This window comes from Varroa jacobsoni, unplaced genomic scaffold (assembly GCF_002532875.2).
Source record: "Varroa jacobsoni isolate VJ856 unplaced genomic scaffold, vjacob_1.0 scaffold_1280, whole genome shotgun sequence".
Classification (NCBI taxonomy): domain Eukaryota; kingdom Metazoa; phylum Arthropoda; class Arachnida; order Mesostigmata; family Varroidae; genus Varroa; species Varroa jacobsoni.
This window is the reverse complement of record NW_019214182.1, coordinates 292865-320637: the sequence shown is the minus strand read 5'-3', so window position 1 is coordinate 320637 and position 27773 is coordinate 292865. Positions and strand designations below refer to the sequence as shown.

Below are 27773 nucleotides of genomic sequence, written 5' to 3'. Positions count from 1 at the left end.
GGGTAAACGACGACGACCGGGCCGTCGTACACCTGTGCAGTACCTACATCTTATTTAGACGCTGCCCAGCCCACAAGAACATACCGGAGTGTCGCATCCTTGTTATTATTATTATTTTACTATCCTTACTTGACTACGTATCAAAGCCTGTTATTGTCCAACTATCCACGGACTTTACAGGCAAAAGTAATTTCGGTCTCCGATAAGGAGTAAAACCTCGCAGTCCTTTATAACACAACAGCGACAGCGGCAGTAGAAACAACCTGGTGATATACAACTGTCCTCGGCTGTGCAGTCCTTTTCACACTCGTCCTCTCCAAGCAGACGGCATAGAATGTCGACAACACAATACATTAATAACGGTTGAGACTCAGGGATCTGCTTTGTATCTGTTTCTGACGTGGAAGACGTTGGCGTCATTTGCTGCGGCGTTTCCACGTTGCCTACTTCTATGCGAATTGTAGGCCATGCTATACTACAAGTGGTTAGCGTCATCGTCGGCTGCGCCGCTGCCTTCCCTGAAAAAGTGAGTGGTGTTTACATACAAGTGGATGCTAGAAGGGACAGAGACCATTTGCCACAATGCGAAAGGCATTGGATATTCTATTTCTGTAGAATTGCTTTAATTACGCTAATTACTCAATACAGTCCACATTACTTGGGGCTTTTAATTTGTTTATTACTTTCAGCATTTACTTTTTTTTTTATATATTAAATGACCGCAGCTGGACTGTAGGGCAGTACTACAGGGGGTCACTGTATCATATGCCATGTTTCATTCTATCAGTTTTTGGTTACCCGATCTACTACACAACTAAGCAATGGGTTCACAACTCCTTTATATATTCACATATGTAGGCGTCGTGGGTGTTATCACATCATCTTCATATGCAGACATGAATACAACAAAGCTAACGGAGGCTGACGGCACAGATCGGTGCTCGTTTAGTATGCTTCAATCGAAGTACTAGAAATGCAGCCATTGAGGTTTAAGTGTTTGTTATATCAAGCCTGTTATGAATCTCAACAGTCGGCTTTTCGAATGAGGGGGAGGACAAAGTTAGGCTGTGACGAAGTGATGACCCGATACAAGAAAGCTGAGCATCATCAATGCTTTGGGCTAAAGGGCCCCTTCGAGGTATTATCCGCGAGCTTGCCTCTTAGAGTCTATACCAATGTAAGCGATGTTATAAGGATATACTTTTGCTGTTCATGTCTGGAAATGTTCAACAAGGTTGGAATTCAAGACGTCGTCCGCATTTAGCATGTCGTCACAGGAAGAAATTTGAAACGACCTAACCTGTTAGGTTGTTTCAAATTTTCTGCTAGGTTACGGTCGAAATAGGCGTCATCTCGGTAACCTTGATTGTACTGGCCACATTTAGAGCACTTGGAATGAAACTCGCGCCACATGAGACTGCCTAGAACAGTTCGCTGAAGATTAGGCAACTACTAGTAATTGGCAATGCTGTGATTCGCCGCTATTGGCCCCTTTCCTTTATCCGTGTATGCGTTCCTCTCAAAAAAAGACCCGCAGTGTATCAACATCTCTCGACGACTTAAATGAATGGTGTCACTATCTATCCCAATTTTTCGTGTTAGCTCTGCCAAGTGAGCTAGTGTAATCGCTGCCTTTTACTCTTTGTTTGTTCTTCTTTGCTTCACTGCGGCAGGGCTCCAAGGCTCCTAACGAGCAACGAACGTGGACTTCATCTTCTTTACAACTAGGTTCTAGCTTTTTACAGCCATAACAACGGTACTCTGAGGCCATTATAAAATAGCCGGGAAGTGCAAGTTTCTACTCTTACTGGATGCACATAATCTACGCATAAATCAGCCTTACTATCAGTCGCTTTAAGCCGTTTGTCTGCTATCGGCCAGAATGACGTAGAGAAGCGTAAAGGGTCACCACGATGCCAAAACGGACCAAGTGGGTCACAGCGCATGCTCCATACAAAGTCATAGGACCATAAGGGATTGTGGCCAGGCGCGGTCGACAGTATACCCCAGCCACCAGGCAAGCATATAAATATATCTTGTCTTATGTACTCATACACGTGGCCACACCAGGACTTATACGGACAGACGCTGAACAACACTGACACGTCAGTGATGATAAAATATTTAAGCGCGGAGATCTGTTTACTTCTATATTAGCGCTAAGCTGAGCGCTAAGGTTCATTTAAAAGCGGCGTGAACCCATAGGATCGGGGAGTCCGTGTAGGTCATGGCACAGACCTCTTGTACAGGACTTTTTCGATGCACTCCTAGAACGCGTCCTTCTTTTCACTGCTTAGGTCGTCGTCGTCGACGACGACAACAACAGCAACGAAATACAGAGGCATGCAGACGCATGCGCCCACATCTACCTACGCTTTATTAACTACTGGCGTTTGCTGTCCGGAGGTTGGCAGATCGGAAGCTGCGGCCTCTGCATGAAGGAGGGGTGTTGAGCAGGGGATCCGAAGGCGTGGTAACTTCGGCCAGCGGTTCACTGAACCTGCCTGCCACAATGTGAGCAAAGAGGAGGTGGGTTTAGTAGATATAATACGTAGACGCAATGGCGGTATCGCAATTACCGGCACCACTACGGCTACTAGTAGTGACCACTCGGATCTAGCAGTAGTGCAACAATGTCTGCAGCCCTCATCATTTTTCGGCACTACGGGGTGCCGACTGCCAATCGGAGTCCGGAAACTCGGGAAGCAGTTGGCCCTACATCGCCAAACAAGAGTTAGTACTGTAGCATCACTACAATGCTGGGCTATGCGAATGTATGCTTCTATGGCAAAGTGCTACAGAACTGGCCATTAATATTACGCCACGCAGAACCTTGATACAGGTTAGCATTGTTTGGCTAAGCTTACCTTCGTGTTACTATTGTACTAGTCGGCTAGAAATAAACGATCGTAATGCTTCACCACACGTAGACACACATTGTGGGAAAGTAATATTCGTAGTAATGACGACGCATATATAATAATGTAATGTAGTATTAATTATTGCTGCTCTGAACGTGTAACTCTATTAAATATGATAGAATTGCCTAACGTTCAATTAAACTAGGAGTTCTACGTTAGCAGTGCAGTTAGCAGAGCACAGCGTAAGATACGAAACAGAGAAGCGAAGTGCGTGCAGAACATTTGTATGGACACAAATATTCTATTGATGTTTGTATCCTGGCGTATATTTCGGTGTCTTTGCAGATGGCGGCCGTCTGGGTGGTGGAGGTTTGGTTGGCACGGGCCTGAAGGGTCGCAAAGGGAATACGCCTAATGGCACTGCAAACGGCCCGTTTAGCTCGATGGAAATGATCAATGCGAGAGGTTACGGCCTGTCTTCCGGGGCAGGTGGCGGAGTAGGAAATGTTCAAGGAGAAGATTTTCAGGCACCGCCGCAATACCCTGGCTATGGGACCGGTACGTAGTGCTCCAAGTGGTACCTAGTTCCAGGGAAATTTCTTCCATAGCGTTGCCTACAGTGAATCTCATAACGCTCAATCATTGTCAAAAATAAACCTTTCATTTATCCGGTTGTCATCTGTTACAATTTGTCAACTCGCTGTCTACACGTTCCTTCTGTGAACAGCTCTGTATTTGCTGCATCGCTTCTACTTTGGCTGTATTTATTTCTAGTAGTGTGTCCTATGCAACCAAATCATTTGATGAAAAATTGCATACTCGAAACTGATCTTCGCATTACTTCCTCGCAGTAGTGCAAGTACGCGAAAGAGTACGTAGTTGACGAAGAGGCCATCGTGTAACAGACTGATGCCTAACACACCGCGGTATCTGATAGCATTTGCCGAAACCGATCCAGGCGTCTTCAAGCTAACTATCTCTCTATTTGAACAAAAAGCCACGCCCCGAACGATAGGAAAAGGTAGATAATAATCAATTGCCAGCTCGAAAACTCTAGCCGGTTACTCTAGAGGTTCTCTACTCAGTTGGAAGTTAACGACATTACTGTCTGTGTCATCCACGTCCACCAGGGAACATAGTTATGACGATAAAGCAAATTGTGCATAAATTTAGAGAAGGGCTATTGCCGACAACGCGTTGAAAGAATTCATATAATTTCTCTTGCGGTAGAAAAGAAAAGTCATTTCTATAGAAAATCAATATCGGAAATGAAAAAGCAATCGTTACGTTTACGAGAAGGCCTCTACATAGCATAATTCGATGGGATCCGAAGGGGTTCTCTGTTATCAACTCCGGAAACAAAGTGCAATGATAACTGCTTACTGGATTTAGCACGTCAGGCTCTTTAAAAAAGATTAACAATATGACGACGTTCAATATCCACACAGGTGGGCCTTGTAGCCTGAGTTCATTCGACTCCATAGGGCTCTGGCGGCCCAAAGAATTGAGAGAGATCTCAAGTGGAAATTTTTTCTCTGCCGATTTCTAATCCTGGCCTGGTTCCATTAGGCCACGTCTATTCGGATGCAACCACCACAATACAGAAAAGAGGCAATTTAAAACAAAAACACTAGCACACAAATCGATCTTATCAATTCGTTGGTTCTGCCGACACGTTTTCCATTAACCGAAGTATTACTTCGCAATGTTCCCGAACCATGAAGAGAGACCTTAAAAAGCCAAACGAATTATTTCTCAAAAGCTATCACAACTTAGAGTAAGTTAGAAAGTGAAATTCCCATTTGACCTGCCAATGCACCCATAGTTTGCTATAGCTCGATTTGTAATTACTGATAAATGCGCTAGCACAAGTTAATATTTTCAACTTTATTCACACAATTACCAGCGCAATAATGCTGCTATTAAATTCTGCCCAGAAGTCAAAATAAAAATACAACATGATTGAATTGTAATCAATACCACAAGACAAGTTGGCGTTATCCGTTCAGATGTCAGTTATATGAATAATTGTCTAAGTAAGTTTTTATCGCAACGTAAATGTAAGTTTCACCTCTATCCAGAGTACGGGATCGTGCACGGGGGTGTGCTGGCGCACGTGGGTTGGGTTCATCACAACTTTTCGACTATCCGTTTCGATTCTATTCATTTAATCGAAAAATTTTCCTATTCACTACTAACTGTTATGAAATAGCCAATGAGGCCTTAAGCCTAATGCAGTGTTGCGGACTAAAAATATCTGGCCCGTAATTAATGAACGAAATATTTATGCAGTTTGTCCAGCATATGAATGCACACTTAATGGACGACTTCAAAACATGTATCTTACGCGCATTTTAACAAACTCTTGTTTAAACGAAGGACTAACATTATGTTATTTCAATGTAGAGAATGAATCGACAATAAAAATAACTTTATTTAGCGGTTGAAAGGATATCGTTTGACACGTTTTATCCTTCGCGCACGTACTTACTTAATCGATTTCTATTTAGGCTCGTTGCCGCGGCAGACCAGTGGTTCAAAAGGGTCTCGTCATCGAAATGGACATTCCGGCCGGGGTCAGGTGGTAAACAGCGGTGGCGGCTCGGGTCGGCCAAGTGGGCGGATCGGTACCGGGGGAGCCACGTCAGGAGGTGCCAGTGGTGGTCAGGCGGCTGGTCAGGAGATGGGCCTCCGCAGAGGGCCTTCGTCGTCCTCCACTTCGGACAACCAGTCGGAGTATACTGACAGCGAAACTGCCCACCTACAAAGTACGACGACGAGCAGTGCACAACAACAACAACAACAACAGCAGCAACAACCTCAGCAGCAACAAAGGAGGATGGTGGCCGTCAGCAGGGATTCAAGTACGTTTACAGCTGTTGAAGTTTGCATTAATGTATTTAATTTTCTCTTGCTGTCGTATGTGGTATTCTGTGCAAACGGGATTATAAAAAAAAAGCCCTGGCTAGTTTATTAACACCAGTACATATTGCCTTTAATAAAAATATTTCCATTTTCATGCGATACCTAGAGTTGATGTGGCACATATATGGCCATGTGTTTTTATAGATCCATATGAAAACGACAACTAGCCATATTTACCTGGTATGATCGGTCATGGTCGTTTTCCCATCAAGCGCGGTGAATGCGTAGTTTGATGTGCGCATCGCTTCTTCTGACTATTTATAAGGTATTTATCAGAAACAGTCAACTGTTCTTTCACTTCCTGAGCTTAGCAAGCAGCCGGCATTATAATCCACCCTATTTTTACATGGGGATACAACTGAAAGCCTTAATCAATGTTTACAGCCACCGTCTTCATCATCAGTCATACGTAGTTTCGCTCGTCTGCCCTTTCCAACTAGCCAGTAGCATGCATAGCTAAGTGGGCGAATACGTGCATCTTTGCCTTCCGTCCCTGCCGTGCCTCAGCTGAAAGCTGCAAGAGTCGTTACATTTCCTCCCATTTTATTTTCCGAATCATCGCAGAAAAAGATACATCGTTGTGCGCATGCGTTGTGTGTCTGTAGTCTTTTAGCTCGTTGTTGTTGACGTTGTTATTGCTGTTGATGTTATCGTTGTGCTTCTGTTCTTATTATATCTGGACGGAAAAAGAGCAACAAAGGTAGGGAAAATCTCATAAGAGCTGGCCTACCACACCAATGGCTATATGGTATCGCGATAAAAAGTAAGCGACGAGTCTGTCTAGTAGCCTCGTCGTCTCTTTCATCCTCTTTCTGCTTATCACTTTCTTTGCTATCTTACGTAGAAGCCTTCGTTTTCCGCAGCATATAGCCACATTGGCCGATGCCGGCTAGCGCTGACTATCTTATGGATTGCACATATCACAGGCAGTGGCTAGTCGTCGCCCGCTTCCTTTCGCAAACAGCGAGAAAGAGGATTGGTGGAACGGTCGATCGCTATTAGTGAGCTATTTCTGAGTTGTCCGACACGATCGAGTATAGGTAGCTAATACACGCATACCGAATACACAGGGACGTGTATGGACAGTGTTCCTTTCCTCTACGTCCTTGCAGTTACCTACAACACGATCGTACCTTCAGCTCTTCCATTAGGAGTTCGACTACGGAGACATTACCGAACAAAGATTAAGAACCTTCTTAGATTTCGCGCAAGTCTTCCTACAAGCTTTTAACCCATTGAGGACACGCTATTCTACTATCTAGTATACTGAGTAAGAATGAATGAATAAATAAAGAACAACATTACTATCAATAATTTATTTGAGCAGGGCCCGTTTTTAAATCGCTAATGCATTTTCATACGCATACTAGAAAAATCTGTTTATTGAAAGAGATCCATTCAGCTGCATGTTTATCATTGATAGTTTAGACCTTGAAAATAGAAATGTTTATTCTTATAATGACAAGTATTGTGTGTATACTACCTAAAGCAGCACCATAGAATGGATCACCAATAATGACGGTTCAATCTGTTGCCAGAACGCTCAACAGAAAGCAAATAATTGGTCCAAGGTGATCTGTCGAGTGTTGTATATTGTTTATACTGCCCCCAGTAAAGCATTTCGCTAACTCAATAACGCTTTATATGGGCCGAACGTATATGTTACTTAAATTATGGCTTATTAGGGCTAACTAACGCTTGGGCTCCTACAAGCAAAAAGTTACCTCGGCACTTAACTCCGTTCGAGTAATTCATTTGGCAAAATCTGGACTCTGTGCCATTACTAACTGCTGTCATCCACTGATAAAAATTACTGTTAGACAGAAAACTATGAGCAAAGCGAAATAATCTCTATTTGTACACGCGTGTTTCTATTCGTTATGCAGCTTTGCGAGATAGTCCGCCGGACCCCGCACCCCCGAACGTTCCACCCCGCAATAACTATTCGACTGCAGACTCGTTGCGGGCGCGACTTGCTGGGTACATGGACGCGGCTGGCCCAGGTGGACAGCAGCACGATAATGCACTTGATGACGATGGGGAGTACCTTAGCGACGTCATGGGACATTATGCCACTCCTGGTAGGATAGTACAACAACAGTTGTACGATACAATAGGCTTTGTCTGCTTCAAACACCAAGATACGAAATTAATGAGTGACTGTATAAAAACGAGTATTGCCTGTTGTTTGCTGAGAAAATGGCCCCGTCATTCTGAACATGTTTTTTCAGTTTGGATTCGATGTTTAATGACCCTGAAAGCATCTATGACGTTGCGAAGCAGGAAAAAAAAATGCATAATAGGCGAGGTGATAAAGAGTGTTTTCACATATCAGGCATATTTTGGCAACAACAGAACAATTTCTCATACGTTTAACGTTGCTTTGTTGCAAAGTACGGCTGAGAGTCACAGGCTTTGAATCTTGTGACGCACTAACGCTACCATATTTAACCATGACGTTTCAGACATAGCAAATCCTGAAGATCAACTTCGTAACTCGATCAATCGAAGAGAAAATGAAAGGTAGGCCTATTTTACATATCAGATCCATTCCTGATATCTGCTCAGAGATACGTACGTAGGCGGCGAATGTATAGGTCCAAGTGCGTCTCATGATCACTTGATCGGAATTAGCCAATACAGACAGTCTATTTGTGTATTACCAAATCCAGTGTAGATTACCAAATTCCTTACGTATCTGATTATCTTATTTGTAGGGTTTACTGCCAGCCACAGAACATAATCACCCAAGAATCAAAACTCAGCGATAAGGATAGTAGTGGAGGAGGTTCAACGGAACGGAACCACGGAGGCGTATTACCAGGAACCGTAGGGCCTGGTGGAGGGCCTATGTCAGGCGGTGGAGGCCCTCTGGCGAGCCTTATGCAAACCGCTGTATTAGGCAACGCTACGTACTCCAACACAATCCCGGTATATTGTGCCACACCATGTTCAACGACAGGGCCAATGGTGCCTGTGGCTGGATGTATTAATCCTCAACTCATTCAGCAGAGTATCAACGCCGCGGCAGCAGCCGAACTGCAGGCACAAGCACAAGCCGCACAACAGAACTCGCCACCGGGCCGACCGTTCTCGACGCTATTCAATTCCGCGACGATCGAAAGCTCTCGCATACATCTACAGAAGGCGTGTGGGGGCCACCGATGCAGCTGGCGATTGGCAACGTTAGGTCTCCTCATGATTTCGGTGCTGTTGGCGACACTGGCTGGCTATTTAGCTGCTAGTCCCGGTATGGACCCTTCAAGTTGCATAATGGTTGGAGGCCTTACGGACGAAGCCGCACTTCAACATCCTCCACCCTGTATCGATCGTCAACCAGCACAAAAAACTGCCTCAGATTCTATGGCTATTAAAGGCGAGTAGTGCACTATTCTCGCATGCTGGAAACAATGTATTGCATTATTTTATAATTTGGACGTGTCCACGGAAGAATCGATCAAAACCAAACAAGCCAAGACGACCGAATGAAACTACAATATGGATTCCGAAAAGAGCGTATTTATTATGGTACAGCGACCTTTTTTTAGAATAGGTTAAACATTGGTAAATTTCATTTGTGTGGGCAATGGTGAAGCGCTTGTAAGCATAGCCTTCAACTGTACCATGAATTATTGCCCCGAACATAATGGAATACACACCTCATCTACCTTCAATTTGAGGCGTTCCCCAAGTGATTTACGCTACTAGAGAGATGTCGATATTTAGAACTGTACCAGCGAAAGTTTATTCAAATCGTAATTTAATTTTGAGTTTGAACTACGGAACAGGGTGCCTATATTCCGGCTGTAAAAAGTTTGTCTGACGTTTGCTTGCTGCCCACTGCCAGAATACATAGTCGCCGGCCTGATTTGCTGCACCGCTGTAGACGTCATTTGAATCCTCATTCTTTCACGGCACCCCATTTTGCGTTTCATTGAAAGTAATTACATTTTGACATATAGTGTCAATTACGTCGTCCACGAAATTTATAAAAAATGTTCGAGAATACTCAACGGTAAAAAAGAGCAACAAAAAGCATTAGAGGAGCCACTGCAGCGAACAAGAAAATGTATTTAGAATATTGCCAGCAGAATATTTCTCATAAAATATTGTTGTTAGCAATAGAATAGCTTCATTTTACTAAGTAGAACTTTTCTTCTTCTTTTACATGGATGAGGTCTAGCGCCTTCTGACAACATGGAAAAAGTGGGAAAGACCATTAACAGCTGAGTCTAACATAGTACTTAATTATGGTCGTTTTATAATGACAGGTCCCGCGCCAGTGTCCGGCAGTGGATGCAGGTTGATCCCACATCAGGCCGAGAGGTTTCAACAAATTAAGCTCGGTGATGAAATGACGCACACCATCGCCCCGCAGGAATCATGGAATATCTGGTTCAACCATCATGAACCGGCTTTCGTACGCTTCAACGTTACCACGCAGCAGGGCTGTAAACTAGCTCTGTTTGCTGGAAAGAATAATCCACCAACGCTAACTGTTAATGCGTTCCGGGAGACAATAAGTAGCGAAGCCCCTCAAGTCGACGAATTTCATATGAGCACAAATAACAGTCCAGCATCACCCAGACGCCGAAGAACAGTCGGCATGACGGTGAGTATTGCTTCAGTTAAATCTAACAATATCTAGTAGAAGTAGTGTGAAATCGATGCTACTTGTCGGGCTGTTACAAGTGGAACTTTAGTTTGGATCATTTTTGAACTAAGGGCCGCTAGCAGACCAAAATTTGGCTGGTAAATACTTTAGAGGATAAACATATGTTAATATCGAAATTTACCTCGAAGGGACGAGGCGAAAGAATGGCATCGTCCTGGGGAGAAATCGAGTTCAGCGGCAACATTTAGCAGTCTCGAACGTTCGCTAGGAGCGCCTGCAACTCGCCTAAAATGTAACAATCGAGCAGTCTGCTATCTTTTAGCTATTTTTAACTTTCCTTTTCTTTAAGAGATTCACAAATCATATGCATCGTAATTAAGAGCACGCAGGCTGGTTACTTGATAATAATGCCAGATCTCAGCGCTATGCCTCATTTATTAATCCTTAATCCGGTCATTCTTCCCACCTAAAATCGTATGGTTACGGAACTTTTCGTGCCCTGAAAAAGGGCAGCTAATAAGGAAGCATATCCCACTATCGATTTACTTCGAGAAGCCATGCATCGACAAATTACATACAGGAACGTAAATGGTAATTGTACACTCCTGTCCAAAAGGTCCCGGAGCGCAGAGACAAGCGTGTAAAAAAGAAGAGTTATTCTAACACATACGAAAAGAATCATCATTCTAGTTCAAAGGTTACTTAATTTCAAAGTTCGCCGGATCCGCCTGTAGGAGCTTAACGTTATATGTATAGTATCTATGAGTGTATAGTTTTAGATTGACAGGGTCGCATAATATGCTATATATATATATATATATATATATATTTCTTTTTTCTCTATGGGGAAAATACCTCTAACATTTGCGCACGATCAATTAGAATGACGCTAGAGTCTCTTCTGCTTGCCCGCAATATCTCTTGTGAATCGAGCGGTGTAGCTATACTAGGAAAATATAGCCGATGGGTCTTCTAATGGGTCAATAGGAGCTCTTAACTATTTGACGTTCATGAAAGCGTCCAGAACCAACATTTTGGCTGATTGAACCACCACGTAGACATTTCACGCATACGTGATTTTCAGGCACCTGAATATATAGAAACAATGGCATAAATAATGTCATTTATTGAAATATGTTTATTAAATTTCAAACGTGTTGACCAGCCACCAATTATACGTGAACATTCGCTTAAAAGAATAAATGTAATTCATTGATACCTCTATTATTTTGAAAATGCCAACTACTGAGATATGTACACCTCAGTTGTGTATTGGTTTAAGCTTAGACTTCGAAGTATACGGAAAGACCGGCTTTCGGTCCGATTCAGTGGGTCCCTTTTTGGTGACAAGACAGTATCATGGGTCCCGTAAGTGGTAAGGCGGACGGACGCATTATCGTCTACGATTTGACGATTGCGTGCGGTTCCGTACGATGTGAGTTTTCCTGTGGAGACTTCTCTCGGTTTGATTGTTTGTTTACTCCTGCGTGGAGCTGCCGCTCGCAGTGGCGAGTCTGTGCGTGTTAGCTGTTCCGAGTTTGCTTTAAGATGTATACTCGCCTGTGTGATCTGCAAAGCAGATGACTTATTTGTCTGCACCGTTTTTTTCTTTTTTGCGGCACTCTACACTGGCTCCCACAGTTATCCATACCTTTGCCACGTTGGCTTTCCCCTTTTTGTCGACTGCCTTTTTCGGTCTGCAGCATTTGTGCTGTCTCAAGGGCTCCCCATCGAAGGAACCATGTAAAAAGACAGTGGGGTACTAGATGAAGAGAGGGTGGACGGAAAAGGGCGCACAGATGGAATTGCACAAATACGTCGTCGTGCCCGCATGACACGGACAAAAGCGACATCGGCTCTACCATCTAGGTGGCAGCGAGGCCGGCTGACGACTATCGATCTGACAAGCGACATCCGCTAAGAAACGCAGATCGGGAGAGTGAGGGCAGGGAAATGGTATATTGCTTTCCTTCCTCCAATGACGCACCTGCAGTGCGACGACACATAGTTGGGGTCATAGTCGACGGTGGGAACAGGAGGAGTGTGGGAACGGTAAAACCATTACGCCAAATTGACTCTGCGGAAGTAGGCCGACGTAAGGACGCATTGCCGTAGCACGAAAACAGATACAGATTCTTTTCCGTCCACGTCTGTATCTCTTCTTTCCCGAGACATTCGTAGACAGAAGCGCACCAGTTTCTCCTGTGGCTATATTCTCCTACCTGTCGCGACTTGTTAGTTGAGTGTCACGACGAACATTTGCAAACTGTAGACTTCGCTTTATCTGACCGGCAATGTAATGAAGGCTCGCTGCGCGAAAGCGTGCGCGTGCTACTTGCATAGTATGCCATTGATGTGTCCAAATTTACCATTACCGTATACTTAGCTTCTCTGCGATGAATTGCATTTGTATTGCTGTGAGAAAGAATAGAGTACGAGTCGAAGAGTAAGTAGTACACACAATGTCAACGAAAATCGCATTTACAGAAGTTAATAATAGTAAACATGGCATCACGAGTGAAATCAAAACGTTAGTGATTTCTATGAAGGCCTATGTATATGGTGGCAGACACAAGGGAGCGTACCTGCTAACTATGGTTTCGATCATTAATCAAATGAGCCCCCACTCTCTCACTCTGTGTATATGTGCTTTATATATGAAGCACTTTAACTTTTTTGTATTACTTCATTTGATTTTGAGACGTAAGCTTTAGTATTCTTTATGACCCTCGTGTTTTCGGCTTCACTGAACAATGTATTTAATGTAACAGGAAACATTTATTTAGGTAAAATTGATGTGTAAGCAGAGTCAAAATCACGTTTTTTGTCCTGCCGTTGGCGTTCTGTCTTGTTTAATCCGTTACATAAACAGTTAGAAGAGGTCGAGCTGGTGCATTTCCTGGAGTCTGGAACGTGGTACGTAAGTATCATCAACGACGACTTCTTGGAGACGACAATGGCGATTTCAGCATCTATTGCCTTCGACGTTTCTACCTTGTGTCCTAACAGCTGCTCCGGACATGGCCACTGCGAAATGGGCAAATGCACCTGCCATCCAGGATACTCCGGGTCGGACTGTTCTGACAGTGAGTATCACTGTAAGGATTGTCTGCGTTGTTGTTTGTTTTGAAGGTTGTTCACGTATATCGATAAGTTTAATTATTAAGTGGCTAAACGGTTCTAGTGCTATGATTAGAGATAACAAAGTATTATTCAGTTGCATAATTTTTTGTTAACAATATAAAGATTATTTATGTCACTTACCTTCAGGTTCAGACTAAGCCTGGTTTTTCGAAAGTACCTACGACAACGTAAAATCACTTGCATGACGAGAATCTCATTCAGATTTATAAATACAGGAAGAACTGAAACCGTTTTTCTCCAAGTTACCCGAAAGTTTTCCTAATTTCTAAAAAAATATCTAGCTATAAAACGTGGAACAATACAGTATGTGCCAATGCGCTAAAGCAATTTTATAAACCATTTAATATCTGAATTTATTATTATTTGTCATTACTTATAACAGGTGTTTGCCCCGTACTTTGCAACGGGCATGGACGCTTTGTGCAAGGCGTATGTCGCTGTGACGTAGGCTGGAAGGGGGCTGAGTGCGGTGTTTTCGAGAGGGATTGTGAAGTTCCAGATTGTAATGGGAACGGACGGTGTTCAAATCGAGGACAATGTGTCTGCAAACCAGGTTTCTCTGGACCGGCTTGCGAAAAAGGTGATTCTTCATCATTTTACGTTTTTAACAACAACTCATACAACTGTTCAATTTAAACATATCTGGGTTACCGCCCCGTTTTACAATCGTTTCGTGACCAATACGTATATTTTTGTCTAAAGAACATTTTAGAGAGAATTTGCCTGCCGAGACTCCCAACTGGACTATTGAAATCCTAAATTCGATAACACAGCAGGTTAATTTTTGACAATATTAGATTCGGTATAAAAATAACTAACCGCTTATTATTATTGATATCCTCTCTTAGTGGACTGCCTTGACCCATCGTGTACTTCACACGGGGTGTGTTCTGGGGGCCTCTGCCATTGCAAAATTGGTTGGCGTGGCCAAAATTGCTCGGAACCAGACGACCGTCTGAACCGATGCTTTCCCGATTGTTCGCAGCACGGAGTCTACGATCTTGAAGCTGAGAAGTGCGTTTGTTTTGATCACTGGACGGGCAGCGATTGTTCCAGGGGTCAGTACTGGCCTAATAAACAAACAATTGTTTTGACCTTATCTATTAATTTATGCGAATTTCTCTTGTTCTAAAGCGAATACGACTTTTTTTGACTGAATTTATGATCTAGTAGGATCCAAACCGAGTTTGTAATAGTAATAAATTACTTTATTTACCCACATGAATCGTGTTGGACTTTTGTTTCGCTGGGGCAAGTAGCGCCCCCTTTCTATCTAACCTTTTCTAAATAAAGCCTTAACTAGTACTGATAAAGCCTGGTTATTTTTCAAGGACAAGCTTCTAGCTTATCGACAATGGTTGAGCGTTCCTTAGCAAGGTACGATATGATCTTGTAAGCTCTCATTTTTACCGTAATTTATTAAATAGGTGTTCAGCTATTTGGAATATATCCGTCATCTATTGACACTTTTCTATATTGCGTTTCTTTACCGTGTAGCCAAATGCAATCTGGACTGCGGCGCATTTGGACGATGTGAAGAGAGCCGGTGCCGCTGCGAGCCGGGCTGGACTGGTAGCAAATGCGACCTGCGCGAATGTGATCCCCGCTGTCAGCTACATGGACAGTGCAACAATGGCACCTGCATATGTATACAGGGATGGATGGGCAAACATTGTACAATAGGTTAGTGTATGCCACACATTGAGGTACTTGTCTTATAATCGTAATCAATATGAAGATATTATATATATTACCTTATTTTTTGATCCTTCTAACGCGCTTCTCTTGCGTTAGAGCTAGTTGTGCCCACTCAGGCCATCGGTTGACGAAACAACTTCAGTGTTACTTTGGGGTGTATGGTTTTCATTAAAATAAATACAGAACATCCGGCAGAATTAACGAATTGTAGATTCTTTTTCTCTCAATTTCTCTGCTTGTGCTGGTTTAAAGTGAAAAGAAAGTTTCAACATATTCAACTTAGTGTGCATATATCAGTGCTCACATCTCCGAAATTAAACTTACATGTTATGATCGACGTACTTCAGAGGGCTGCCCAAGCGGTTGCTCGAACAAGGGCAGCTGTGTGAAGGATGAAGCGAGTTCGTTATGGAAATGTAACTGCCAGAGCGGTTGGGGTGGAAGAGACTGCAGCGTTCACCAGGAGACCAAGTGCAAGGACGAGGTTGACAATGATGGAGGTAAGAAACTAGGTACTGCCAACTACTCTTCGACAACTCTGCTTTTTGTTAATAAACATCACAAAGCATGTATTATAATAAGGAAATTATTATACATGAGTAATACGTTTTCGTTTGCAGATGGACTTATCGATTGTGCAGACAGTGAGTGCTGTTATCGGCCAGAGTGCCAAGACAGCTTGCTGTGCATTCATTCACCGGAACCCCAAGATATCCTGCTGCGCAAGCAGCCACCCCCAGTAACCGCGTCATTCTATCAGAAGATGAAGTTCCTCATCGAGGAAGACTCAGTGCAGAGTTACTCGCATAAGGACGAGTACTCTGAGAGGTAGGGCACCGTCAATTCGTTTGTTAGTTTATTATCATTAATGTTTTGTGCGTGTGTTTCCTAGAATCGTTCCTTAGCACCAGCAATCCAACTGCATGACTCACAATTCCAAGTTACCGCTCCCTCACACATATCTTGATGCCTCCATATGATCGGCCTTGATCTTAACAGATCGAGTCTCAAAACGGCATTACATAGTCCGTGACTAGTCATAGATCATTGAATCGTGTTTAATATTCAACGTAATATTATGACAGTAACGACAACCTATCATGGACGGTTTTACGTTAGATCATGTCAAGTCATACCTGATTCTCTCACATCACCGTATGCCATTTGCTCTCACTTTGCCCCTACTTGTCCTTCATTTTGGTTACCGCCCCACCATCTCCTTCCCGCCCCTTTTGAAAAAAAAAGCTTATTTTTCGCTTTTTTACAACTCTGTTAGTCGTTTCATGTTGTTAAAGTGTGCATGCGTGTTGGCTCACTCATATGTTGTATGTATCAGAAAGGGAAGAGCTTTATGCCATCCTTTATCCGAGGTTCGCTCTCACGCGAGAGAGTCGCCCGGATCTGTTTGTTGTTCGTTATCCGTTGTTTGTTCTGTGTTATACGTTTCGAAAAAAAAAACAGGTAATAGGAGAACCAAAAAAGGCTGATAAAAATCACGCAAGTCCAACTAAATTCTCCATATGTCAAATGTTTAGTACGTGGCATAAAATATACACCATGTTTTTTTACATATTTCGTGTTATCTATCTATACGTTTTCATTAAGGGAGAGGCAAGATTTGTCCCATCTGTCGTACGGTCAGCGAATTTGCTGAGTCATTTGTTTTCTGACATACAGCTACATTTACTAGAAGGGAAAATTCTAACTGACACCGTCTCGTTTCCTCTATTAATGTTGTTCCTTAATAGAGTCCCAGATGGATTCCTCACTTAAACAGGCATATTTAGCCCAAACATATTGTATTGCGTTTTCTGCTTGTCATACCGCATTATCAGAAAAATAGAAAAATGATACAACAAAGGAAAAGAGGGGGCAACGGCGTAAACACTAGTAGAATTATGACCTACCCTCCGATGGATTGAATGGCTCTTTAGTTAGCTCAAATATACTGTGAGAATTGGGCAAAGCAGGCAGAACGGCAGAAAAGGTCTTCAAGAAAACGTTTCGAACGGGACACCAGGCAGTACTGATAGTAACTGCAGTAGACTGGATGTCCGTGGCCTGAGTCAAAGAGCAAACCAGATCATCATGGGTACGCTAAGAGTGGGTTAAAATTATATTTATTTTGTTTTCGCAAGAGCCGATAATTGTAACAATAAAAAGCAAATCCTTTCCCTTGCACTACCTATTCTATCGCTCCTCTTCCATTCTACTTCCGTGTCCTTCTCGCTGTTCCTTTAACATGTCTAGGTCCGATTGACTGACCTGTCTCATACATGTGTGTCTGCCGAGCTGTCGAGTTAGCACCGAGTGGCGGGTGCGGGATAATTGAAATCGTTCAACGACGCTCAAGCTTCCTTACTCTCTTCGACTCGCACCAGATCCCACCTATGGGTCAAGTCACTAATATTATCACAATAGGCCACAGCTCCCCATCTGGTCTCTTCCTCTTGATAACACAGGACTTGGACAATCGATTTAGTGTCGAGGGGGAGGAAACGGCGGTCGAAAGAAAGCATAAAGAAAAATATAAACAAAGTGCGCTCACCAGACACTTGCCCCAGCCCTGTTTACCTTTCTTGCTGTCAATTACATACTCGCCTCTCGCTTCCGTAGTGTGCATATAATAGATATACATGGGCTGTATGTTTTGCCGCGGACTAAACTAAAAAAAGAAACAACCAAAATTTGCAGCACCCATTGCCCCTTCTGCTTAAGGAAAAAATACATGAAATTACTCTGAAACCTTATTAAGCTTGCTCTCAGCAACATTGAGACTAATACATGTCTCTATGTGAATGTATTGGACATTTTGCGTGTCGCTCTCTGCAAAATAGTTTTAGTCATCTAGTAGCAGACGTAGACTTATTTCTCTCGTTAATGTTACAACGTAGTGGGCAACAAAAATCGTATTGTTGTTGTTGTTGTTGTTGTTGTTGTTGTTGTTTCATGTTATTCGTGTTGGTTCTACATGTTTCTATATAATTCTTTTTGTACTTCGCAGCCAATTTTGGAGTGCCTTCGTAAAAAGGTGAGTTTTGGTGCGACACAGCAAGCGAATGTTGCTATTAAAGATCACCTTTGATCTCTGTAAATACTTTGTCCTGTCACTTAACGAATTAATACCTGCAATTACTCGTATCCGTTCTCTCCTACTTTTTGTAAGACATTTCATTCGTGATCGTCGAATTGAATCAAACTAGAAGTGAAGGAACAATAAACAGTGACCCAAATAGAGCCACACGAAACGGTTATAGCAATCACTGAGGCTGCAACAGCTAAAAATGATTCCAGTGAATTGCTACAATCGTGAGTCGCACCAAAGTTCATGCCAATGGGAGGTCGTGACGTCGAAGGCCGAAGGTTCAGCAAAAATATGAAAGCATACATGAAATGGAGCAGAAAAAATTACCCCGCTCATGATCGCAACAGCAAACGTACTCTCAGCGTGAAACTAAAAAAAATCCTAATTCGACACGTTCTGTCCTTAGTGGTGAGTGTCGCCGGCCATCGGCCGAGAAAAATCACGCAGCAGTCCGGTGGAAACGTCGAACAAAGAAATGTCCCTAAGCTGGAACTGACTTGTGCTAGGCAGAGCGTGCACCGGTCGCGTTGTATTACGCTGAATTGCAGGGGCATATCAATGTGTGTTTTCACCTTTTACGTGTTTATCGTGGCCGACCCGACTCAGGCGTGTGCCTTCATCAAGCCGCGCTATAAAAATTTCGAGCGGGCCCCGACCGAGATCTGTTTCGTGTTCAAGCATCAATTACGTCCTATTTTATTTGTCTATAGATATATATTTTATATAGTCATGTACCCACATTGATACCATCCGGGAATACAGTTCAGTTATTGGTCGTTTATTTTTGCTTTATTCATTTCTTTTCTATTAACCTATTCAGTACTTGTCTGCGTTTGGCTTCGTGTGAAATGCTCAATCAGTGGATAGTAAACTATAATTATTCCTGGTCTTCTATGCCTAGTGGATTTTACACTTTCTTTCAATTTGTTATTGAAATCCCGCGGCCCGCAGTTTATGTGAAGCTGATTTCTCTTGGTTCTAGGGAAGATGACGTTTAGTTATCAAATTGTCGTTGTATTTCATATTGTTGTATCATGAAGCTTTGATTGAAGCTGCATCCTTGAAATGTATTCTCTACGAAGGCAGATGCTTTGGTCTTAGATAGACTAAAACGATATGAATCTTTCTAATAGAAACTTTTCGGCAACATAACAATCATATATATATATCATAATCTAAATCGTGCATGTGCGCGATCTTCTCATCAACTAATACCACGCTAACTGTCTTACTCACCGCTGACGATCACTACAGCTCAAAAAATCCGCCATTGAAATTTGGATTACATAATCACGTCAAGATGGGTAGGATCTGCAGACATTCATTATGCTTGTAAATAAGTTCTTCTTTTCGGTAACTTAGTTCAATTACTTTATCGTATACACCGCTCCACTTATACTCTATTAACGATTACCAAAACTGCCATTATGGAATTGGCTTTATATAGTTACAAGTAATAGTAAACAATTCCATTTTACAGCATTTGCCTCTTTCGTAAAGTGCACGTTATAGGTTACACGTAGCATCGAAAGTGCGTTTTCTCAAAATTATTATAGCAGAGATAAGGCCACAGATATTTTGTTCTCCTATTTGTTTATTTAGCTAAAAAGTATTCGTGTTCCCGTCTATCAATAGAGACATTCTGCCAACGTTTAGATGTAAATTCTTTGCATTTTAGTACCATAAGCCACATGTTATTTGTTTACCGCGTATGGTAAAAGCCGGTTTTCGAATATATTTTGGTACCCAGTTGTAAGAACATGCGTATCTTATAATAGTCAGCCGGGTTCAAGATGCAAATCTGAAGATGGGAAAACGTATCGAATGTCCTCCTACATGACCGATTCTGATATCATGAACAACGCATCGAGATCTACTCCCGCCTTCTTTCTAGGATCTAGCACCGCCATTGCGGACCGCGCAACTAACAGGAAGTGTTTCAACTTTGAAATCACTACACGCGAATGCATCGACCTTATGACCTTGTTGTCATAGTCAACGGTCATCTAAAATTGGTCACTCACCCAGGTTGAGAGCTTCATTCGCGCGGTCGGTTAAAAATCCTTGCCAGAAGTCTCGGTGATACATTTTCGATAGCCTTGTCTATGCTAGACAAACTATACAGTATGTGGCCTGCACGAGTGGGCTAAATGAAGTCGCGCACGTTGTTGACCCCCGGGTGTGAACTCTGGTACAACTTTTCCGCCACTCTTCTCCGGCCTGTCCATTGACCACCAATCATTGAACGAGGTCTTATCGTGAAAGGCGATATGGTTTGCAAGCCTCTTCACTCAGCAACGTCCCATTACTCCTGAGGACGATCGTCACCGTAATCTACAGCGGCAGCAGCAGCAGCAGCAGCGTTGGCTTATAGTCTACATCCATATTCTTCGGTACCTCTCAACCCGTTCTGTCTTCTCTCTCTGAGCTTCGTTTTTCACATGACGAAGCCCCCACTTCCGAAATGTGGGCGGCATTCTGTAACGACATTAGCCAGACCACTGTTGCATTGGCGACAGCTGTTGAAGCTGAAGGGCTCAAGTTGAACGAGCATGAGGAAGTACTACCGCACTTCGTCTGGTCACGCCCTGCTCGGTGATTGCCGCTTGTTGTTGGCGGCTGCAGTAGTTCCCACAACTATAGCTCCGTTACCGCCTCGCGATTGCAATTGTACTCTTGTGTCGTTACAACATAGACTCGACTGGTACGAAGGGCAGAAAGCATACTGAGGAATTGGACGACGACACCTGCTGGTTAAGAAAGGAAAATCGGCTTACAGAGCCTCGGCCCGACTAACGGGGGCAGCAGCAATAGCAGCAGAGGAACGCACAACACTTCTCGCAAATCGCAGAAGCATAACGTTGCACCGCCTCCTGCAGTTTTCTATTTCCCATCCGCGCCCTACCCGTTGCTCCTTTCATTGTGGAAGCTGATTAGCTATGACAGAACCATGTTTCATTTCACCTGTAGGAAGAAAGCACATGTATGTTCACATGTGCTTCCTTCTTATTGAGAAACTGCCCCAACTTACCCGTGCAGTCGGGCCGCGTAGGCTGGCCGGTGTCCGATGTGCAAGCGTTTGAGTGCTGTTGCTGGTACTACGCGATCTAGAGTTTCGTTGTTGTTAGTGCTGTTACTGTTGCAATAAAGCGATGGTGGCTTGCGGCTCTGTGGGTACAATCGCTCGAGCCTTCAAACGATGACAACCCGAGAGGGGCCGGAGAAGTTGGACGGATAAGTTGGACAAGAATGTGTAATAAAAGTATATATACCAATGAAAAAAATACATGAGATGACAAATACATATAACGTCGCAGCGCAGCAAAGAGCGAGTCGATTCCACCCTTTATTCTGCAATCTTTATCAACGAAGAAGAGCCGAAGTATATAGGACAAGTTGTTAGGAACTGCCTAGCAAGAAGCTTGGAATCTATTTTTGATGTAATACATCTAGACTTAAGCCTTTTATAGCCTAGAGGTCCTAGTTTAGTCAATCAGCGTGCAGGCTCGTTTACGTTGTCTCTCTTTCTCACGCTGCGCAAGTTTTAGTCATCTTACACTTATCAGACGATGCTACCAAATGTCGCCCATTAAACATCTACATAGATAGAGAACAATTAGCATATATACTTGTAAATGTAAGTCGTTCAGATTAGTTTTCTAGTAGTAAAATTGGGTGGTTATTGTCACCACCTTAATGTTGTGGATTGAGTTGTCTTCCTTCTCCCGGGTTTACCCCCGGGGGTGGTTGGGCACTCTCAGCTACTAACGGTGTCGGTGTTGACCAACCCACCCAGTCGCGTGTCGGTGATTCGAGGACGAGTGATTGGCCGAGAGGGCAACGGTCTCATCGGCATTCGAGTGAGCGTCGCCACCGACCCACAGTTTGGATTCACACTCACCCGACCAGACGGATGGTACGTATGGCATGTGTGAAAAGTATGCGAACGGATAGAAGCGCAGAAAAGCTTTTTCATTCTTTGATATTAATCTTTTTTTTGCTTGTCTAGGATACACTGACCTCACTGCTTGACAGACATGCCTATATATGCTAACTTGGCATAGTTCAAACTAATGCCATTATGGTTCAGGAAAATACGTACCGGAGTTTTGAGAATGAAAAGAGTGCGTTTATTGTGTTTGTACGGTTTTTGTGCTCCTTTCTGGCGACGTTAGCTCGTACCAACTTATGACAATGCTTTAATTAAGTAAACAGAAATCACCGAACTGATTTGGAAGTCGTCTGATATAGTTATTTGTTAGCTGAGGACCTATTTTGATAAGAATTTAATATATAAGGATGATATCGCAAATGAATCGAACTGTTTGGCCCAGATGTTAATCTTTTATAGAGCTTCGTCTATTCTAGCTCGATCTTCGAACTGTATCCAGCCCGACATTCGAAATTAGTTAGCGGTCGGAATATACTTTGATTTCTATCACTACTTTGGGTCTTTGGTGTCCATATTAAGTATGAGTTCTTTAGATCAACATAAAGTATAACGCATGGTAGTCTAACATTGCATACTGCTCCTTTCGTTCCATGTCTATTACACCAGGCAAATATCTTCAAACCCTAGAAACACCTTTCGAAGCAGAGGATTTAACCCCAAATACCTTGTACGCAAATTTAACTATACACCTAACTGTACAATTCAATATTCTGTGTAAAAGTTTTGTCTCAAAGCTTTCTCGCCAAAAGCATGCCCATAGATACACGTTTGTCGTTTAAAATATACGCATTTCCGTAAAGTAAATAAAAACAATGGTCGATCACGTTTTGTCCAGCCTAAGTGGAAAGAGGACAGTCATATAGTATGGCATACCATCATTGTTATTATTCTAGTTCCGGTTGTTCGTGAATGAGCGGCCACGGGAAAAGCCGGTACGCGTCAGCAAACGCCGAGGGGTTAGACTGTATCTGTTTAATGCACACTTGAAATCTTTTGCTGTTTTGGTGTCCTTTCGTAATTCTGCGGTTGTTAGTTCTCTTCTCAGAGAGGGCTAAAGCAGTGCGCTGCGTCTATTTAGCACGTCCTGCAACCCCTTTTTAGGGAACCTAGGCGAGTGGCACTGACGCCAACGGGGTTTGAAGAGCTAGAGAGCGGTACGGGCACTAGGAAATCAGCGAAGGAATAAGAGGGAAAGTGGCAGGCGGGCGGGCGGGCGGGTAAGCAAAGCGCAAGCAATAGCACAGCACTAGATGGTGAATGAAGCCTGCTTGCCCCAGCTAGTTTTCAACTGGCTTTAGCGTCCTTATCCGACGATTGATTCGAACGGCGGGCGCAGCAGCTGTGACGGCAGTGTCAGCGGTGGCGGCTGCTCTTGCTGCTGCAATACAAACGAAGTCAATTTTTCGTTTCGAAAATCATCTTAGGAGGAGACTATTCAGTCTGACTACGTAATGCTGCAGTCGGTAGCCATGCGGACTGGTCCCAATCCACCAGTTTTATCCTTTCTGCCCCCTGTGGGAACCCTTCTGTCGCGTACTATACAGGGGTAGCTAGTCAGCTAAAGGCTATTACTGCGCGACACATATATACATTCAAATATCCAACCGTGCACGAATAGCGGATTGCAAATCAATTAGAACCTGGAAAAAAAAATATAATTTGCTCGACGCTCACGCTGATGATGCCAGTGATAGAAGCGAGAATCATTATCTTTAGATCTGGAATATATGCGAGTACTCGAACTTCTCCCAAGATTCTATTAAATACGTAGAAAAAACGTGTTATTAGCTTCAAGGGGCATGTTTCATGCCTCACAGTCTACGTTTTCTCCACCGTACATACGCCACATGTATTTGTTTGAAAAGATCGAAAGTATTCTCAACACCGAAGCAGCATTTGTAATCGTTTATGAGCAATATATATTGGGACGGCACTACAAGCAAACAGACGGATGCCAATTTAGGCGCAAGTGGTCCAAAGTTTCGATGTCGAAAGATAACACTTGTTGTTGCTGTTATTCGAAAGACAGCAATCACAAAAGCACATAACCTACGTTCTTGATTTAGGTTCGACATCCTGGTAAATGGTGGAGGAGCTGTGACGCTCCAGTTCCAGCGTAATCCATTCCATCCAATCAAGAGGACAATCATGGTCCCTTGGAATGATATCGTCGTCATGTCGCCTGTTGTTATGATGAGTGTAGCCCAGGAGCCTAATGAAGGTGAAGGCATGTTCGAGGAGCAAGCCGGTTGCCTCCCGCACGATGCAGACCGCATGAAGCCTATTGTGTATCAAACGTGGCGACCGGGCTCCCAAGGGGGATGTACCGAACGTTCCGCTATCATAGCCGAAACTCAGGTTAGTATTGTATCTATCTAACAATATAGACAGGCGTTAATTAATGCAATAGACAAGAGGCTTTCGTCGGGAATACTTGTTAGATTCATATTACGAATGTACAATAAATATTGGCTTATCAAACGGTTCGTATTCAGGCACGGAACACACATACACTAGGCTAGAAGGTTGCGAAGAAATGAGCAAAGAAGGTACAAAGCCGGCTGTAATAAGTTAAATACCTAGAAGCGTGCAATTATGAAAACGTTATCGTATGAACTGAAACGTGCCCTTGCTATTGGGGCTGTTTATGCAACTTCAATAAAAAGTGCAAAACATCCTTAAACAGTCGATACTGAAGTGACCGAGATAAACCGTATTCATGGGATCCTACATTTAATAGCTTTTCGATCGGAGAACTGTGTGCTAGCCATCAAACCCTATAGTCGTGTAAAAACCGGTCGTTTATGTAGTCGTATTAAATACAACAACGGAATTACATTGTTTCGTCTAACACATTAGGCCGAACGCTAGCAAATGATAAACTCGAGCCTTAAATGGTTCTTTAAAAGCTAGGATTGTTACGCATCGTCCAGCGCATTTTGTAACTTGAATTGAAGATTCTTTTTTTGTTTTTTTTTTTTATTTAGTATCTTTTAGTCTGTCTTTTATCTCTTTACTAGGGCTACAAAATTATTATATAAATAAGGTGAAAAGCTAGTACCTCTGCCGGGTCTTAATTTTGGTAGCAAATTTGGAAGTCGTTTGCGATCTTTCAGCGAGTTTCGCTAGCCATTACAATAAATGGTTTGCGAAGCACGGCTGATTTCAGTTTTGGTGGAAAGTTAGGTTTACCCCTCTCCTGCAGAAGATACAAAACGTTCTTGTATTACACAACCATTGACATGGACATTTGCACACATGTAGATAATGGCTTACGTATGTAATCCTTATTCCAACATTTAATCAATATGCCTCCTCGGATTGAATGTAGAGATTATGTCGTGACGAACTTACGCATGCTAGGTAAGCCACGCGGAGCTCTTGGTGCTAAGGTCGGCGAGGTTGCGAAGACCCAGTTGCCGTTGATTATAGTTATCGCATAGCTTTGCCTCTGTTCTTTTTATATAGATAGCAATTGTATACATATATATATATATATATCTAGCTCAGTTATTCTGTATTGTCTTGGGATCAGTCTAAGAGAGGCAGGGGAAAAAGCCAGGTAAAGGCGGTGCTTATCCCTAGTTCTGGTGGCCTGAGCCAGTGGCAGCACCCACAGCAACGAAATCCGGTCTAGTAGAATCGATCCTACTCGTGTAATAAGGTAATATAATACAGTGTCACTTCGAACAAAAATGAGATGGGTGGAGTCCTTTTCTTCCCCACCAAAATATAACCCTCGGTGACCTTCTGACGTAGGACCAAAAACGTAGAAAGAATAAAGAAAACGCCAAGCAAAGAACAGAAGAAAAACGAAAGACCGCCGGACCGAACACAAGCTCAAGGAGGATTACGGCTGCAGCCAGTAATGCGATGGGATAGAGAAGCGAGCGAGAAGAGGTTTGACCAGTTTTGGATGAAAAAGAAGCCGTGATTACATTTTACGAATAGGACATGGGCGACAAATGACAGCAACAATGATGACACCAGACACAACGCTGACGGCGGCGAGCTCTACCTTTATTTTTGTGCCTCGAAGCGAGCGGCAGGCGGTCGCCTTAGGATCGCAATGATAACCTAGAGATTGTGAACAATTGAGCGAGCGCCGATTCCCAATTGAGTAGAGACCGCACAGAAACGATATCTCCTACAACGAACTAATTTTGACGAAGTCGCTTTCCTCTGATGAGCACCTGTGCATTTCTAACATATGTCGATATGCGTACGTTTGTGAACAGAATACAATGTAGAGGAAAGGCTTCGAAAAACAATTTTCCTCGTAGAAGATTCAATATTCACCGCTTTCAGTGAAAACATTTTTACGGTCAACCAAGCAGGGCGGCAAAAAAAAGACATAGTTAACACAGATGATTAAAGCTGTCCGGGGTAATGGTACGATATCTTTGCATGTTACAAGTTCCCAATACAATTAGCGAACTGGTGGTTCATTAACTTTACTTCCTCAACCATGTTTCCCATTTATCTACTGCCGGGTATTTGTGCATAACAGGTGATCCAAGAAGCGCTCCCGATTCCTGGGTCTGATCTCCGTCTGGTCTATCAAAGCAGTCACAGCCAGGGGTACTTGTCAACTATTCACTTGCAACTAACGCCATCACAAGTGTCCAAAGAGCTGAAGCTTGTGCAGCTACGAATCGTCGTTGAGGGTATACTGTTTGAGAAGACGTTCGAGGCAGATCCCGATATCAAGTTCACCTATGCTTGGAACAAACGCAATGTTTACAAGCAAAAAGTATACGGTTTAACCACTGTACTGGGTAAGTAAGGATACATATAAAATAAAGATAGCCATTTACTCAAAACTATGCAAGTTCGTTCAGTGACTCCAGGAAGTTTACGAACAGAGCAAGGTTTTTTGCCACAATCAAAGGTCTCTTTGAAAAAAATCTGATTAGTGAATTCTTCTTTTTTTTTTTTTTGTAGTGTACGTTGGTTATCAGTACACGAACTGTGACAAAACGATATGGACGTCACAGTCAACGACTTTGCGTGGCTTCGACATGGATATCTCGGAGTTAGGCCAGTGGAACCTTGACATCCATCATCGGTATAATTTCCACGAAGGCGTTTTACAGAAGGGTGACGGTTCTACCGTGTACTTTAAGCATCAGCCACGAGTTATTCAGACTTTAATTGGTACAGGCCGAAAAAGAACTTCGCGAATCTGTCCTGAATGCACCGGTCGAGCGCAAGGCAATAAACTCGAAAATCCTATCACGCTTACATCAGGGCCAGATGGTAGCATCTACGTCGGAGATCACAATCTCATAAGGCGAATTACACCTTCTGGGCAAGTCTATACGGTCTACACCCTCAAGTAAGTAGTTCAGTAAACTACTGGTTAGCGCCATGATGAGTATATGAAAAATTAAGAAGAGTTTAACGAAATACAGATAGTGGTTACCTCTCAGCTATAGTCGTATACACCAACACCTGGCGATTTTTACAGTCCTCTTCAATTTGATCTATATA

General features: G+C 43.1%; 1 protein-coding gene across 1 annotated transcript in view; it reads left to right on the top strand.

The window, feature by feature from the left end:
- Positions 1-2633: 2633 nt before the first annotated feature.
- LOC111268403 (teneurin-m) overlaps positions 2634-27773 on the top strand; it is a 42609-nt gene continuing 17469 nt past the window's right edge. Inside the window, exons 1-17 of the mRNA XM_022847382.2 lie at positions 2634-2733; positions 3207-3419; positions 5372-5725; positions 7673-7867; positions 8252-8309; positions 8504-9162; positions 10058-10398; positions 13274-13487; positions 13928-14125; positions 14394-14603; positions 15043-15228; positions 15591-15743; positions 15864-16071; positions 22125-22244; positions 24347-24638; positions 26791-27058; positions 27225-27618. Coding sequence (XP_022703117.2) covers positions 2634-2733; positions 3207-3419; positions 5372-5725; positions 7673-7867; positions 8252-8309; positions 8504-9162; positions 10058-10398; positions 13274-13487; positions 13928-14125; positions 14394-14603; positions 15043-15228; positions 15591-15743; positions 15864-16071; positions 22125-22244; positions 24347-24638; positions 26791-27058; positions 27225-27618 — 4163 coding nt within the window. The remainder of the gene's footprint in view (positions 2734-3206; positions 3420-5371; positions 5726-7672; positions 7868-8251; positions 8310-8503; positions 9163-10057; positions 10399-13273; positions 13488-13927; positions 14126-14393; positions 14604-15042; positions 15229-15590; positions 15744-15863; positions 16072-22124; positions 22245-24346; positions 24639-26790; positions 27059-27224; positions 27619-27773) is intronic.